Raw genomic sequence first — 12,829 nt, 5'->3', positions numbered from 1 at the left:
TATGGATACAGCAGTACTCAGTCTGCCAACTTGTACCTGCTTGTGAGACATCTGCACGCCTGTGTGGAGAGATTTCAATAAATGACACCTCACAAATTTACACGTACATAGCTTGTTTGCTGACAGGACTTATGATGTCACTGTCATGTGATCGGTCACATAGTCTTTGAGCTGAATGAGGTATTATGGGCAGCCTACATTCCCCACAAACACCCATGGGCTCAGTTGCTGTGGATACAGCAGTACTCAGTCTGGCAGTTTGTAGCTGCACACCTGTGTGGAGACTTCAATAATTAACACTTCACAAATGTACACATTCATAGCTGGTGGGGCATATTGACCAACAACATTGAAGCATTGTCCTTCATCACTATCTTTACATCTCCTGAATGTGATGGCATGTCATCTCAAGTGCTAATGCCGCCAACACCAGCCTAGCCTTCATCTCGTCATTCTTTCTCCAGTGGTAAAACAAATCGTCGCTGTTGTGCAAACATGTCACCACAGAGGGGTCAGTGCCACTGTGAAGCTAATGCAGCTTACATTACACAGCGACAAGCCACGATTTCACCTCCGCCAACAGCTGAAGTTTGTAAATTACATGCAGCTCATATGCGAAAGCTACGCAGAGCTGTGTGTGTGTGACATGCATGTAACAGAGCTGTGTGGCACATTGCGACACCAGTAACAATGGTACTACTGTGTATTCCTGATAATAAGCCCTACCCCGATGGGGTGGGGGGCCTTGACATATAAGCCCTCCCCTGAAAATAAGCCCTAGCTAGACTACATGTAAAAAAATAAAACAAAACAATCCTCACCTAGCAGCCGGCATTTGAGTGTCTCGTCCTTGGCTGCGGCACTGCTGCAGGCTTCCATGTCCTCCTGCACGCCGACAGGGCAGTTCTTCCTGGTAGCGGGGCTTAAATACCCTGGTTAGTTAATCAAGCACCGCGTCAGCCAATGAAAGCTGTCGCTCGATTAACCAATCACAGCCGTTCAATTATGTCATTCAATGTAAGTATTTTAGGACACTTCTCAAAAACAAGATACTGTCCCTCTTTTGAGGCAAAAAAAGAATATAAGACAGTGTCTTATTTTCAGGGAAACGCTATAATTTCCTGATAATTACTAGTACCATAGAAAAAGGAGATTGGTCAACAGGTCATCACCATAAGTTTATTATGGCCGAAAATACACCCTGTGACGTTTTGACATAACACATGAGCCTTGAGAAATGCTTGTATGTTGAGTCTAAATGTTGCGACATGTATTTCCTGCCACATTAAACTTGTGGACATGATATTCTGATGTCCATTCTCCTTTTTTAATGGTGCTATTAACCATTTCCAATCCACTGTCTGACATCTTCAGACATTCTGATTGAAGGGCTGTACAGCTCCAATGTTGGAAGATGTCCGGCAGGGTATTCTTACTGTATATTACTGGCTGCTCTGTTGTTGGGGGGGCCTCTACAGCATGTCCAATACCGCAGTACTGGCTCTAGCCTACAGATGGTGTCATTTTATAATGGCAGAGAGAGAAAGCCCCCTAGGAAACGCTGAATCCAAAATTGAATGCGTGAGGGTGGATCCTCCGTAGACAAGTGTGCTGTGTTCCATATACCTCCTATCTTAAAGATAGGTTTACGCTAGACACCAACTCTAAAGAACCCTTTTAGGAGTCGGTTTGGTCTAAATGTTTTTGGGCCCATTGATTTTGAACTTACAATGTGTATTCAGATTGCCGTCTCCGGTGTTTTATGCGGATTAATTCCAATGTTGCTTCAACAACAGATGTCTAAATATATCCCAACGATCCAACATAATGCTTCCTGGCAGCCTGTTGTTGTTTTTTTCTCTCCCCTCGAGATCAGCTGTATAAACCTCTGTTTTAACAATTCTGCTTTCATTCTCTCAATTCACGATATTTAAATCGCAGTGAATTTAGAATCATTGCAAAAGTTTGACTTAAACAGCTTTTGGTTCATTCCTGTGGTACTGGTGTACCACACAAAAATGGGTGGAGACCTTGGGAATGTGCCGTGGGAGGTATAGGGTACGCCCACAGCTGCTGATTGGTTGGGCTCCTGTCTCGGCTGTGCCATGCTCTCTTTTCTCTGTTTCAAGCAGTTTTCCCACCGGGCTCACTGCAATGCCCCTGGTTGTGACGGTGTGGGACAGCTGCCGGTGTGTTTAGCAGGAGCAGCATCAACCTCCTCTAGCGGGGATACTTGATAGAAGCAGCAGGGTGGCGATGGGAGCCAAAACAATGACAGCAACAGCAGCTTTGGCAGGGAAGATGTGAGCGCTGTTGTGGGCGTCACCTCGCCCTCCCCTCCAAATCAACCAGGCGAAACCATGTCTCCACCCATTCTTCTGGTGGAGACAAGATGCCCCAGTACCCATTCCTGTTAGGTTCTCAATCCTGAACATGCCAATGCTGCAGCCATAGACACACGATATTGAAGTGAATGGTGGCTCCTCGGGGCACTGTAGTCACCGGTATTCTTGTATCTTGTCACCACCAGGCTGATGGGTGGAGAGGGGCTGAGGTGAAGGGAATGCCCAGAGCTTCTTATTGGCAGCCACATACACATCCTCGCTGCTGTGCCCAGAGTTCTGTGGTAGCTGCTGATTGGCTGCTTTTATACACACCTTCAGCCACCTTCAGGGAGCTGCAAAGGGCAGCAGCTCGGTGGAGACGTGGAAAGGCTTCACAGAGGAAGGGAGCTCCCTCTGTATCGCTGGGTTGTCAAGGCAATAGGACGCCAGATACAGGTGTCCTGTTTTGCCAGCGACTAAATCAATAGTGTACAAAAAAAACAAAACACTTTTTTTAAAACCCTCTTTTGTTCTTCTTTCCCTTATTTTCATGAAGTGCATTAAACATTTCAGCTAAACCCCACATATGTTATCGCCGCTGGTCCCCTTTACGGCGGGATTGCTGCATACTGTATTTTAGTGCGTTTTTCCACTGCATGAGGTCTCCATGACTATAGTAATAAAGGAGACCTCCCGAACACTGCAGAAAAACGTGTGTTTTTCTGCAGTCGCCAGCAGGGACTTTTGGGTTATCTCCGCGGGATTACCGCAGCGTTAAACCACGGGCATATCCCGTTCCGTTCATGGGCCTCATGCCCAATGCTGTGGCGGACTCTGCCAGTGGCATATCGCAGCGGGACCACGGAGGGACCTAGTGTCTAGGTGTAAGTAATGTACGGTCCTGCGGTGTACTATCCACCCTATGTGGGGGTCTCCATACATACATCCATAGGAGATCTCCATACCCCTGTGGCTGGTAAAATTAGTCCCACCCATTAGGGGGTGGACTATATCACTCGCCCACATTCATTGGCCAATCGGGGCTTAACCCTACTGGGGGCGGTAGCCGACTAGCCTCATTTAAGACACACATCTACTCAGAGACTTCATTTCCCTCCAGTCTACCATCCGGACTGGAGATGCTGTTCTTGTCCTTTTTTTCCTACTTTATTCTATCTATCTGATCATGACTGAAATGGGACTTATTCCCTAATACTAGCTGAACATTTTTTCCATCAGAGATAGCAGGGTCTTACTCTCAGTTTTACATGAGGGGCATCCAGGTTGGACATTTTTTCCTTAGGGTGTGGGACACCCCAAATTACCAGCCCTATATCCATCTATTGGTGGTGGCTGGTTATATGCCTAATATCGAATAGGCCATATCGGGGCTACAATCTGTTCCTATAAATAACCGGAGGTCCTGCTAGTATCAAGGAAATTGATGGTGAGGGCTCCCAGTCAATGGGCGACTTCGCTTGTTCATAAAATAGATTTTTTTAAATTTTTTTTTTCAGTCTTGGTTGTTCTTAAGACAAATGAACACATCCCTAGAGGTGAAAAGACTGACTTGGGGGTGTATTAAGTGTACGATTGAAGTGTAAGCAGTTAAAACCACACCACAAAAGGCGTTAAAAACATACATTTCCCTTTTTGGTGTGGTTTTAACCACACCACATGTATTATGGGAGGTGCACAAAACATGAAGAAAAGTGAAACTTGGAGCAGGTTGTAAATTGCATGCATGAAATGAACTGAAAATGAATGAAGAAGCGAGGTTTGCAGGCTGAAACTTGGTGCAACGAAGGGCCTGCTACATCATGTTTTGCTGTCCTTGGTTTCAGTCTGGGGTCAACTATGCTATTCTTTGCTCGCAGCTTTACTCTCCCTTTTAGTAATGTTGGCCAATGGTTCAGTTCAGGGTGACTAATTGGAGAAAGGTTATGCTGTATATAGTAGCTCCCAGCAGCTCTTGAGCCACTTGTTAGACATATGACTTCCAAAGCTACTGGTGAGAAATCCCTGTAAAAGATCTGTACAAAGAGAAACCAAAACTTAAAGCGTACCTATACTTTCAGATGACCTGTCTGTGTACATGAGAAATAACAGTATTCATGGCATTATATGACTTGTATCCTACATTTCAAGCAGCTTTCCCCTTCTGCAGGCTCATCTCTAAGGTCGCCTGCACATGGCAGTGCCGGATTCTGCATCCAGAAGCCTGCAGCAGAATCCAACCCTGACAGCAGCAGCATCCGTGCATACGTGTCATTTCTCCTCTTCATCTGTCCTGCGGATGGACCCAGTGGCATGCGCAGTACAGATTTTTGTTTCCACCGTCACTAGGTGATAACGTGGAATTCACGAGCTGTCCGCAGTGTTAATTGCAGACGGGCCGCAGGTCAGACGGCTTTCATTGACTTCAATGGAAGCCGTCCGCTTGGAATCCGCGCATCTGAGCATGCCGGGGGATACTGGATACTTTGATGTCTCTCGTATACTGCACACAGAAAGTATAGCACCATGGAGGAAATTATACAACAGTACTAAGCAGTGTAGATGTGAATGCAGTAGCTGTGTGACAGTAAAACACACTATTGGCTGAGGCAACATCTCTATATGTCTCTCTTGCTTTTCCTCCCCTCTCTTTCCTCTCTATAGACTTATAAAAGCAGCATGTATTCTGAACTGTCCAGGAGTTGTTAGTCCATCTTGTCTACCCAGACAGATTTTAGCTTTCACACTGGAGGACCAAGCCTGATAAGTGGAGAAAAAAAAAAAGATTTAAAAAAAATTTTTTTAAAATTTTTATAGCGTTTCTTGTGTTCACCTGTACTAGTAACATAACATAGTATGTAAGGCTGAATGAAGACAATGTCCATCTAGTTCAGCCTGTTTATCCTCCTTTGTTGTTAAACCAGAGGAAGGCAAAAAACCCCAAGAGGCAGGAGCCAATTAGCCCTTTTGGGGAAAAAATTTCTTCCCGACTAATGGCAATCAGACTAGTCCCTGGATCAATCCCTAATAGTTCCTACCTGCCTGTATACCCCGATTAACAATTGACCTAAGATTTATATCCTGTAATATCCTTCCGCTCTAGAAAGACATCAAGTCCCCTTTTAAACTCCTCTATGGATTTTGCCATCACCACATCCTCAGGCAGAAAGTTCCACAGTCTCATTGCTCTTACAGTAAAGAACCCTTTTCTGTGTTGGTGATGAAACCTGTATTTTTCTAGACGTAGTGGATGCCCTCTCGTTACTGTCGCAGTCCTCGGTATAAACAGCTCATGGGAAAGATCCTTGTATTGTCCCCTCATGTATTCATACATAGTTATTTGATCACCCCTTAGCCGTCTTTTTTCCAGGGTAAATAATCCCAATTTTGATAGCCTCTCTGGGTATTCTAGTCCCGTCATTCCATGTATTAGTCTAGTTGCCCTTCTTTGAACTCCCTCAAGCACTGTAACATCTTTCCTGAGCAATGGTGACCAGAACTGTACGCAGTATTGCATGTGGGGCCTAACAAGTGCCTTATATAATGGTAGAATAATGTTCTCGTCCATCGCCCCTATACCTCTTTTAACCCTTTGCAATCCAATTTTGGATTCAGGGTTTCCTAGGGGGCTTTCTGCCATTTATACAATGGCGCCATCTGCTGGCTAGAGCCAGTACTGTGGTATGGGACATGCTGGAGAGGCCCCCGACAACAGAGCGGCCAGTAATATACAGTAAGAATACCCTGCCGGACGTCTTCCGACATCGGAGCTGTACAGCCTTCAATCAGAATGTCTTAAGACGTCAGACAGTGGATTGGAAAGGGTTACTGTACCCCAAGACTTTATTAGCTTTTGCAGCAGCTGTCTGGCATTGGTTACTCCAATTTAATCTACAATCCACTGGTACCCCCAGATCCTTTTCCATATCACTTTTCCCTAGCAGTAACCCATTAAGGCCTCCTTCCCACGAACGGATTTACGCCGCGTAAATTCGCGGCAAAAATCCGCTGCGTTGCCCCCTGCTATTAGGTTCTATTGAGCCTAATAGCACAATGCTCACGATGCATAATTCCACCGCGGAATTACGCACCGTGAAATTTCCCGTCCTCACCCGCAGCATGCTCTATTTGCCGCGGGTGTACGCGCTGACGGCTTCCATTGCAGTCAATGGAAGCCGTCCGTTCACGCTATCTCCCGCTGTAAACAGCGGAAGATAGCGTGCAAAAACGTTTCCCCACCTACCGCCACCGCGTCATGTGACGCGGTGGGCGTGTCACATGACACGACGGTGGTGGGCGGGGAAGCGTCTTCACTCTATCTTCCGCTGGTAAGTATGGGGTCTCTGGGGAGCGCCGTGACGGGCTTCACTGCGTAATATTACGCGGTGGAGCCCGTCACGCTCGTGTGAAGCTGGCCTAAGTGTATATTGGTGACATTAGTGATTTATGCAGCGCCTCATTACCGGCATGTACTGCCAAGAGCTGGATCTTTTACACATTTATCTGTTTAGATTATATTAAGAAAGCCTACTGCATGGCTGCTTGGAGTTCACAAAGGAAGATCGCAAGTGTGTTTCTTTGTTACATATTACTTACTGATAAAAGCCGTTCAGTTTTTATACTCGTCCATCTCTTTACTGTGAAATGTAATAATATTGTGTACTTTGTTTTCTCCCAGGAGGATTCGGACCGGGCCAGGTACTGTCACCGGTCCAGTCAGCGTCCTTATCTGGTTTGTACTTGATTTAGCTGTGCTTGGTTCTAGTGCAGTTTTCTTCTTGGATGCTATTCGTATATAGAGCCAAGTTTGCCAAAAGTCCCAAAGAGCTTTCTTTACAAACTATCTTCTTTTTCTGCCATCCTTACATATCAGAGTGCTAGCTCATCACATCTTTATGTATTCACATTCTCTTTACCTTACCTCTACATAGAACTCCTCTCTAGATGCGGGTGGCCTGAACAAGAGCCGAGAAGGCACCTCCTGGAGGAAGGATCTGGTGGTGTGTACACCTGGCATGTGCAATCTGATGTGTGATCTCTAATACTTTGGTTGATGTTGGTTTACTTAACACATGTAAGGCCATGTTCACATGGTCAGGATTCTCTCAGGACTTCAGCAATAGATGGGAGCAATAAGTCAATGGGATGACTGTTTGGCACTTATGACCTGAAACTTCTCCCATGTAAAGTCTCCCTTAGGCGCAGATTACAGGGCCGGGTGAGCAAGCAGCCCCAAGGAGACTCCAAAAAATATCTTGGCCTGTATCTCAATCAGTCCTCGCTCATGTCACCATTTGTAGCAGTACAGGCTCATGCGCCACTTAACTCCAGCATCCAACAGACCACTGATTATGTTTAATCCGTTGTTTTTGAATTTTTCGCATAAAATATTCATTAAGAGGGTCTCGCAGGACTATATTATTAAAGAATATAACATGTAGCATATACATTCGGAAATGTCTGTGGGCTGTCATCTGCAGGTAGCCTCCCTCCTCAATCACTAAAGTAAGGGCACCTTCACACTGGGGATAAAATCGCATGATTTTTGTGCGATGCGAGAATGAGTGGAAACGCAGAATTATGAAACCATAACGCTGCTGCCGGCCCCGTTAAAAACATGCGGAAATTCCTGGATGTAAAGTGTTTTCATCCCCTGCCGCAGCTGTCACAGTAACGACAGGAGATCACTATGTTCTCCCGTTGTTTTCAATGGTGCCAGCAGCAGCGCCGGCCCCATTGAAATCAACGAGAGAAGACCGCTGAAGGAATCCCCCTGTCACAGCCGCAGCAGGAGATCGTCATGTTCTCCAATTGTTTTCAATGAGGCTGTCATTAAATACAAATTGAGTAAAGGGGTGGGGAAGGGGGAGAAATATATCATAAGGGAAAATTAGGAACACCAGCCATGTTTGACAGATTCTGTGCGGATGTGAGCATAGCCTTAGACCTCCTTAAAAGCCATCTGATCCCAATTGAATTGCGGACGGGCCGCGGATTCCGCGGGAAAGCAGGAGTTAAAAAAACAAAAACCGCTGTACTGCAAATGTGCATCGGTGTGATGGCCGGCACTTCTGCACACATCCGCAGCAGAGAAAAAAATAAAAACTGGATAGGTAAGCAATACTAGTACTGCATCCTAAACCTTATCATTCCCTTTTGTGTCACCCTGCTGCTCCTCAGTGCAGTAGTCTGGGCCAAGTTGGTGGCAGATTACAGTTCTTTGGCATTTCTGACCCCTTTTAACCCCTGGTTGTAAAGAGCAGGGATATTCCCTCTTTTGTGGATTCCATTTTGTGCTCCATCACTGTTGAGCTTTTCGCATTAGTTCCCTGTTACACCCGCTATACACAGCACATTTGGGGCTGGTGAGTGATTATGTGGAAAAGTGCTGAAAAGATTGACTTACTATCTGTTGAGGAATTTTTACTTTGGAGCACATACTTTCAGTACGTGTTTTCTATACCGGAATATTTCTTTTTAGTGCTAATGCCCATGAATAGATTTCTACCGCGGTTCCTGCGGTGGAATTCCGCAGCTTCTAGGTTCTATTAAATCTGCCTTTCCAATCTGGAATTTTACCGCAGATTTCCGCAGCGGGAAATAAATCAGGGCATGTTATATTTTCCACAGATTTATGCCGCGGGAGGGCTCTATTAATACAGTAATAATGGAGACAGCTGAAAAACGTGCTGGTGCAATTTGTTTACCTCTGCGCGGTACTCCCCGGTACTCTCTTGCTCCAGTTTGTCTATATCTTTTTTTAAAGTGGGATGCCCAGAACTGGACATAGTATTCCAGATGAGGTCTGACTAAGGATGAGTAGAGGGGAATAATTAGCTTACGTGATCTAGACTCTATGCTTCTCTTAATACATCCCAGAATTGGGTTTGCCTTTTTGGCTGCTGCATCACATTGTTGACTCATGTTCAGTCTATGATCTATTAGTATACCCAAGTCTTTTTCACATGTGCTGCTTAGCTCAATTCCTCCCATTCTGTAGGTGCTTTTTCATTTTTCTTGCCCAGATGTAGGACTTTGCATTTCTTCTTGTTAAAGGGGTGGTCTCGCGAAAGCAAGTGGGTCTATACACTTCTGTATGGCCATATTAATGCACTTTGTAATATACATCGTGCATTAAATATGAGCCATACAGAAGTTATTCACTTACCTGCTCCGTTGCTAGCGTCCCCGTCGCCATGGTTCCGTCTAATTTCGGTGTCTTCTTGCCTTTTTAGACGCGCTTGCGCAGATCCGTCTTCTCCCTTCTTCTCCCTTCGGCTCCGCTCGGCAGCATCGGCATTTTGGCTCCGCCCCCTTGTACGCATCATCGCGTAGCTCCGCCCCACGACGTGTGCCAGTTCCAGCCTCCTGATTGGCTGGAATCGGCACATGACGGGGGCGGAGCTACGCGATGACGCGAAAAGGGGGCGGAGCCAAAACGCCGATGCTTCCAAGACCAGCCGAAGGGAGAAGATGCATCTGCGCAAGCGCGTCTAAAAAAGCAAGAAGACACCGAAGTTAGACGGAACCATGGCAACGGGGACGCTAGCAACGGAGCAGGTAAGTGAATAACTTCTGTATGGCTCATATTTAATGCACGATGTATATTACAAAGTGCATTAATATGGCCATACAGAAGTGTATAGACCCACTTGCTTTCGCGAGACCACCCCTTTAAATACCATTCCCTTAGTCGGTACCCACTGTTCAAGCTCTTCTAGAACTTTTGAATACTCTCTCTTCCCTAGTGTTAGCTATCCCTCCTAGACTTGTGTCATCGGCAAATCTGATCAGTTTCCCATCAATTCCCTCCTCCAGATCCTTTATAAAACTGATACCAACTCGGACCAGTGCACCGTGTACTGAGCAGCCGACTTCCTGCAGCAAAACAGCTTGTAGTTGGACAATCTTATTACACCTAGTTTGCAAGTCTGTGAATGTGAGCTTTTAAAAAAAAAAAAAAAAAAATTTTTAAATCTCTCTATTTTCGATTTAAGCATGCCGTGTGTGATATGGTGACACAATAACATGTACTGCTGTGTAAAGAAGAATGAGCGCTAAAATGTAGTAAAAAATTTTTATAAAATTATTAACTATTGTTAAATAGTTGCTGCACTGTGTTAGTATACTTTACTGTACATATAGAATTTTGAGTGCAGCAACATTTTGTTGTCGTAATTTAAATGGTATCTAAAAAACTTCAACATTGTTGTGTTGTGGATTTTTTTTGCTCTTTCTTTCTTTACATGTGTTCTGGATTTATCTGATTCATTTCACGGTTTTACTGATTTTCATCTTTATTTTAATCCTATCTCCTCTAAATACCCTGTGAAGTCGGATATACGCAAAGATAGATCTTCGTCGTCAAGCCGTCACGGATCATCTGTATGTAAACTGAGAATCCTCTGCACGACACATATAACACAGACTAGTACTATTAATTATTAGATGAAGTCACTCCTGTCCATATACATAGTAACATAATATGTTAGGCTGAGCATATTATGGCATTTAGGCATTTCTAAGACTTCTGCCTTTCTTTGTATTATAATATTTGCACCGTATTGCATATTCTGTATTGTTTAATGTATAAAACAGCAGCAATGTGCTAATAGGCCTTGTCATTTACATCAACAGATTGCCTATACCAACATTTACTAAAGGTTGTCACAGGGGGTGACACACCTGTCAGGTGTTGTGTATAGCAGCGGCTGTGTAGTATTCTATGTAGCAGCGGCTGTGTAGTCACCACCTCAGCTCTCACATTAGCATGTCTTATGTGAATATTAAGCACACATCCATGTGATGACTCTATTTATAGGCATTATGTATAGAGAGATACTGCTAAACTATATGTACGCTCAGTAATTGTGCATCGCTAGTCTGAGTAGTGAAATATCATTCCAGACGCATGCAGTTGGTTATTTTATCTACACTGGCTGTTTCTTTGTATTTACTTCATTTGGGTGAAAAAACTGCATCTAAAGCTGTGGCAAAACATCTTGTGCCCTTGGGTTTGGAGACACCGGAGTGTAGAGTTGGTTCTGTTACATGTTGCATCCCTGCAGAGCAGACCGTTTCTGAGACTGTGGAAATAGATGAGAAGTCTTTGAAAGCGCAGCAAATCCCTTAAATTACAGCTATAATAGGAGCCTTCCCACTGACTCATGAAGCTGATCATGTGAGGCTTTGTGCCGTGTCTTACTCATATCCATGTGCTGCCGGTGGATGACGGGTAACCGGGTGTGTCCTCGTCTGGACTTCCTGTTCTCCAAGTCTCCAGCCAGTTGTAGAGCGGTGCCAGTGTTACTTATTACATATCAATGACATCTTGGAGGAAAGAACCTTTCAGCTGGATATGTTCACTCTAAGCTGTCAGATATTTTTTATTTATAATACCCACCCAGTATGAGTGCCAGCTCTGTAGTATGACAATAGACTTCCTACTTTGCTGTGAACCTCTTCTTCTCTTTTGCATCTCATATGCTATACAGTCGCCAAGGAGCTGTACAGTCATAAATCCCGCCTGCACAATGTGATAGCTGTGATTGGTTCTTTGACCGCTGCTCAGCCAGTCAGTGTAGCGCTCGATGACCCAATCGCAGCCAACGCTTTGGTTCATTGGATGTGCATTGATTGGTTGAGCAGTGCTCGAGAATCAATCGCTTTGTGGAGGTGGGATTTATGAATCCTGTAACCAGGAAGTGATCTTCTGTGGGCGGTCGAGGACTGCAAGAAGCACGTCGGACCTCTGGAGAGCAGCAGGAGGGACCTGGACTGAGCCTGCTAGGTAACGTATTCCTTTTTTATGTAATGCAGCTAGGGCTTTTTGAGGGGGTTTGGCTTATATTTCAAGCCTCCTGAACAATCAGGGTAGGGCTTATTTTTGGGGAAACAAGGTAGAAAAAATTTACTACAATTTAAGTTATAATTCTACTCTTTGTAGCCAAGAGGCTGATTACAATAGTAAAAAGGGACTGATAAGCCTCAGGCCTCATGCATATGTGTTGATTTTTAGTGCGCAGCTAAAATCCACGGTTCAAGACGCCAATAGAAAATAATGGAATCTGCTGTACTCCATGCACACAAGCTGGTTTACATTGCGTTTTCTAGGAGCGGATCTAAAAACGCAACATCCTCTATTTTATTACGGATTACACAATGACTGGCTACATTGACCTCTGTGGAAGCGTATATCCGCAAGTAATTTTAATTCAAATACGCAGTATTCTGCAGTGTAAATCCGCATGTGCCTTGTGCATGAGGCCTCAACGTAGTAGTCTTTGCTCAGTCGAGACCTAAGGGGAATAATACTAAAACATAACTTTTAATTATCTTACTAAAAACCTAATAGAATATATGGATAGCATATACTTGCCACCATCAGATATATTTCACAGGATAAGAAGCCAATATATTTGTAAGGATCACATACCTGAGGACCCACAAACAGTTGCAGTGGTGCCTGACCTGAGGCAGCTGTATGTTCTAAATGCCTGCCCCTATGA

At 44.6% G+C, this 12,829-nt stretch overlaps 1 protein-coding gene across 1 annotated transcript in view; it reads left to right on the top strand.

Moving 5' to 3' along the window:
• Positions 1-12,829, top strand: part of LRRFIP2 (LRR binding FLII interacting protein 2) — a 167,875-nt gene that overhangs the window by 38,251 nt on the left and 116,795 nt on the right. The window contains exons 5-7 of the mRNA XM_066585337.1: positions 7,000-7,053; positions 7,253-7,321; positions 10,656-10,706. Of these exons, the coding sequence (XP_066441434.1) occupies positions 7,000-7,053; positions 7,253-7,321; positions 10,656-10,706 (174 nt within the window). The remainder of the gene's footprint in view (positions 1-6,999; positions 7,054-7,252; positions 7,322-10,655; positions 10,707-12,829) is intronic.

This window comes from Eleutherodactylus coqui, chromosome 12, assembly GCF_035609145.1.
Source record: "Eleutherodactylus coqui strain aEleCoq1 chromosome 12, aEleCoq1.hap1, whole genome shotgun sequence".
Lineage (NCBI taxonomy): Eukaryota > Metazoa > Chordata > Amphibia > Anura > Eleutherodactylidae > Eleutherodactylus > Eleutherodactylus coqui.
The sequence above is the reverse complement of the archived record's forward strand: the minus strand, read 5'-3'. Positions and strand labels throughout refer to the sequence as shown.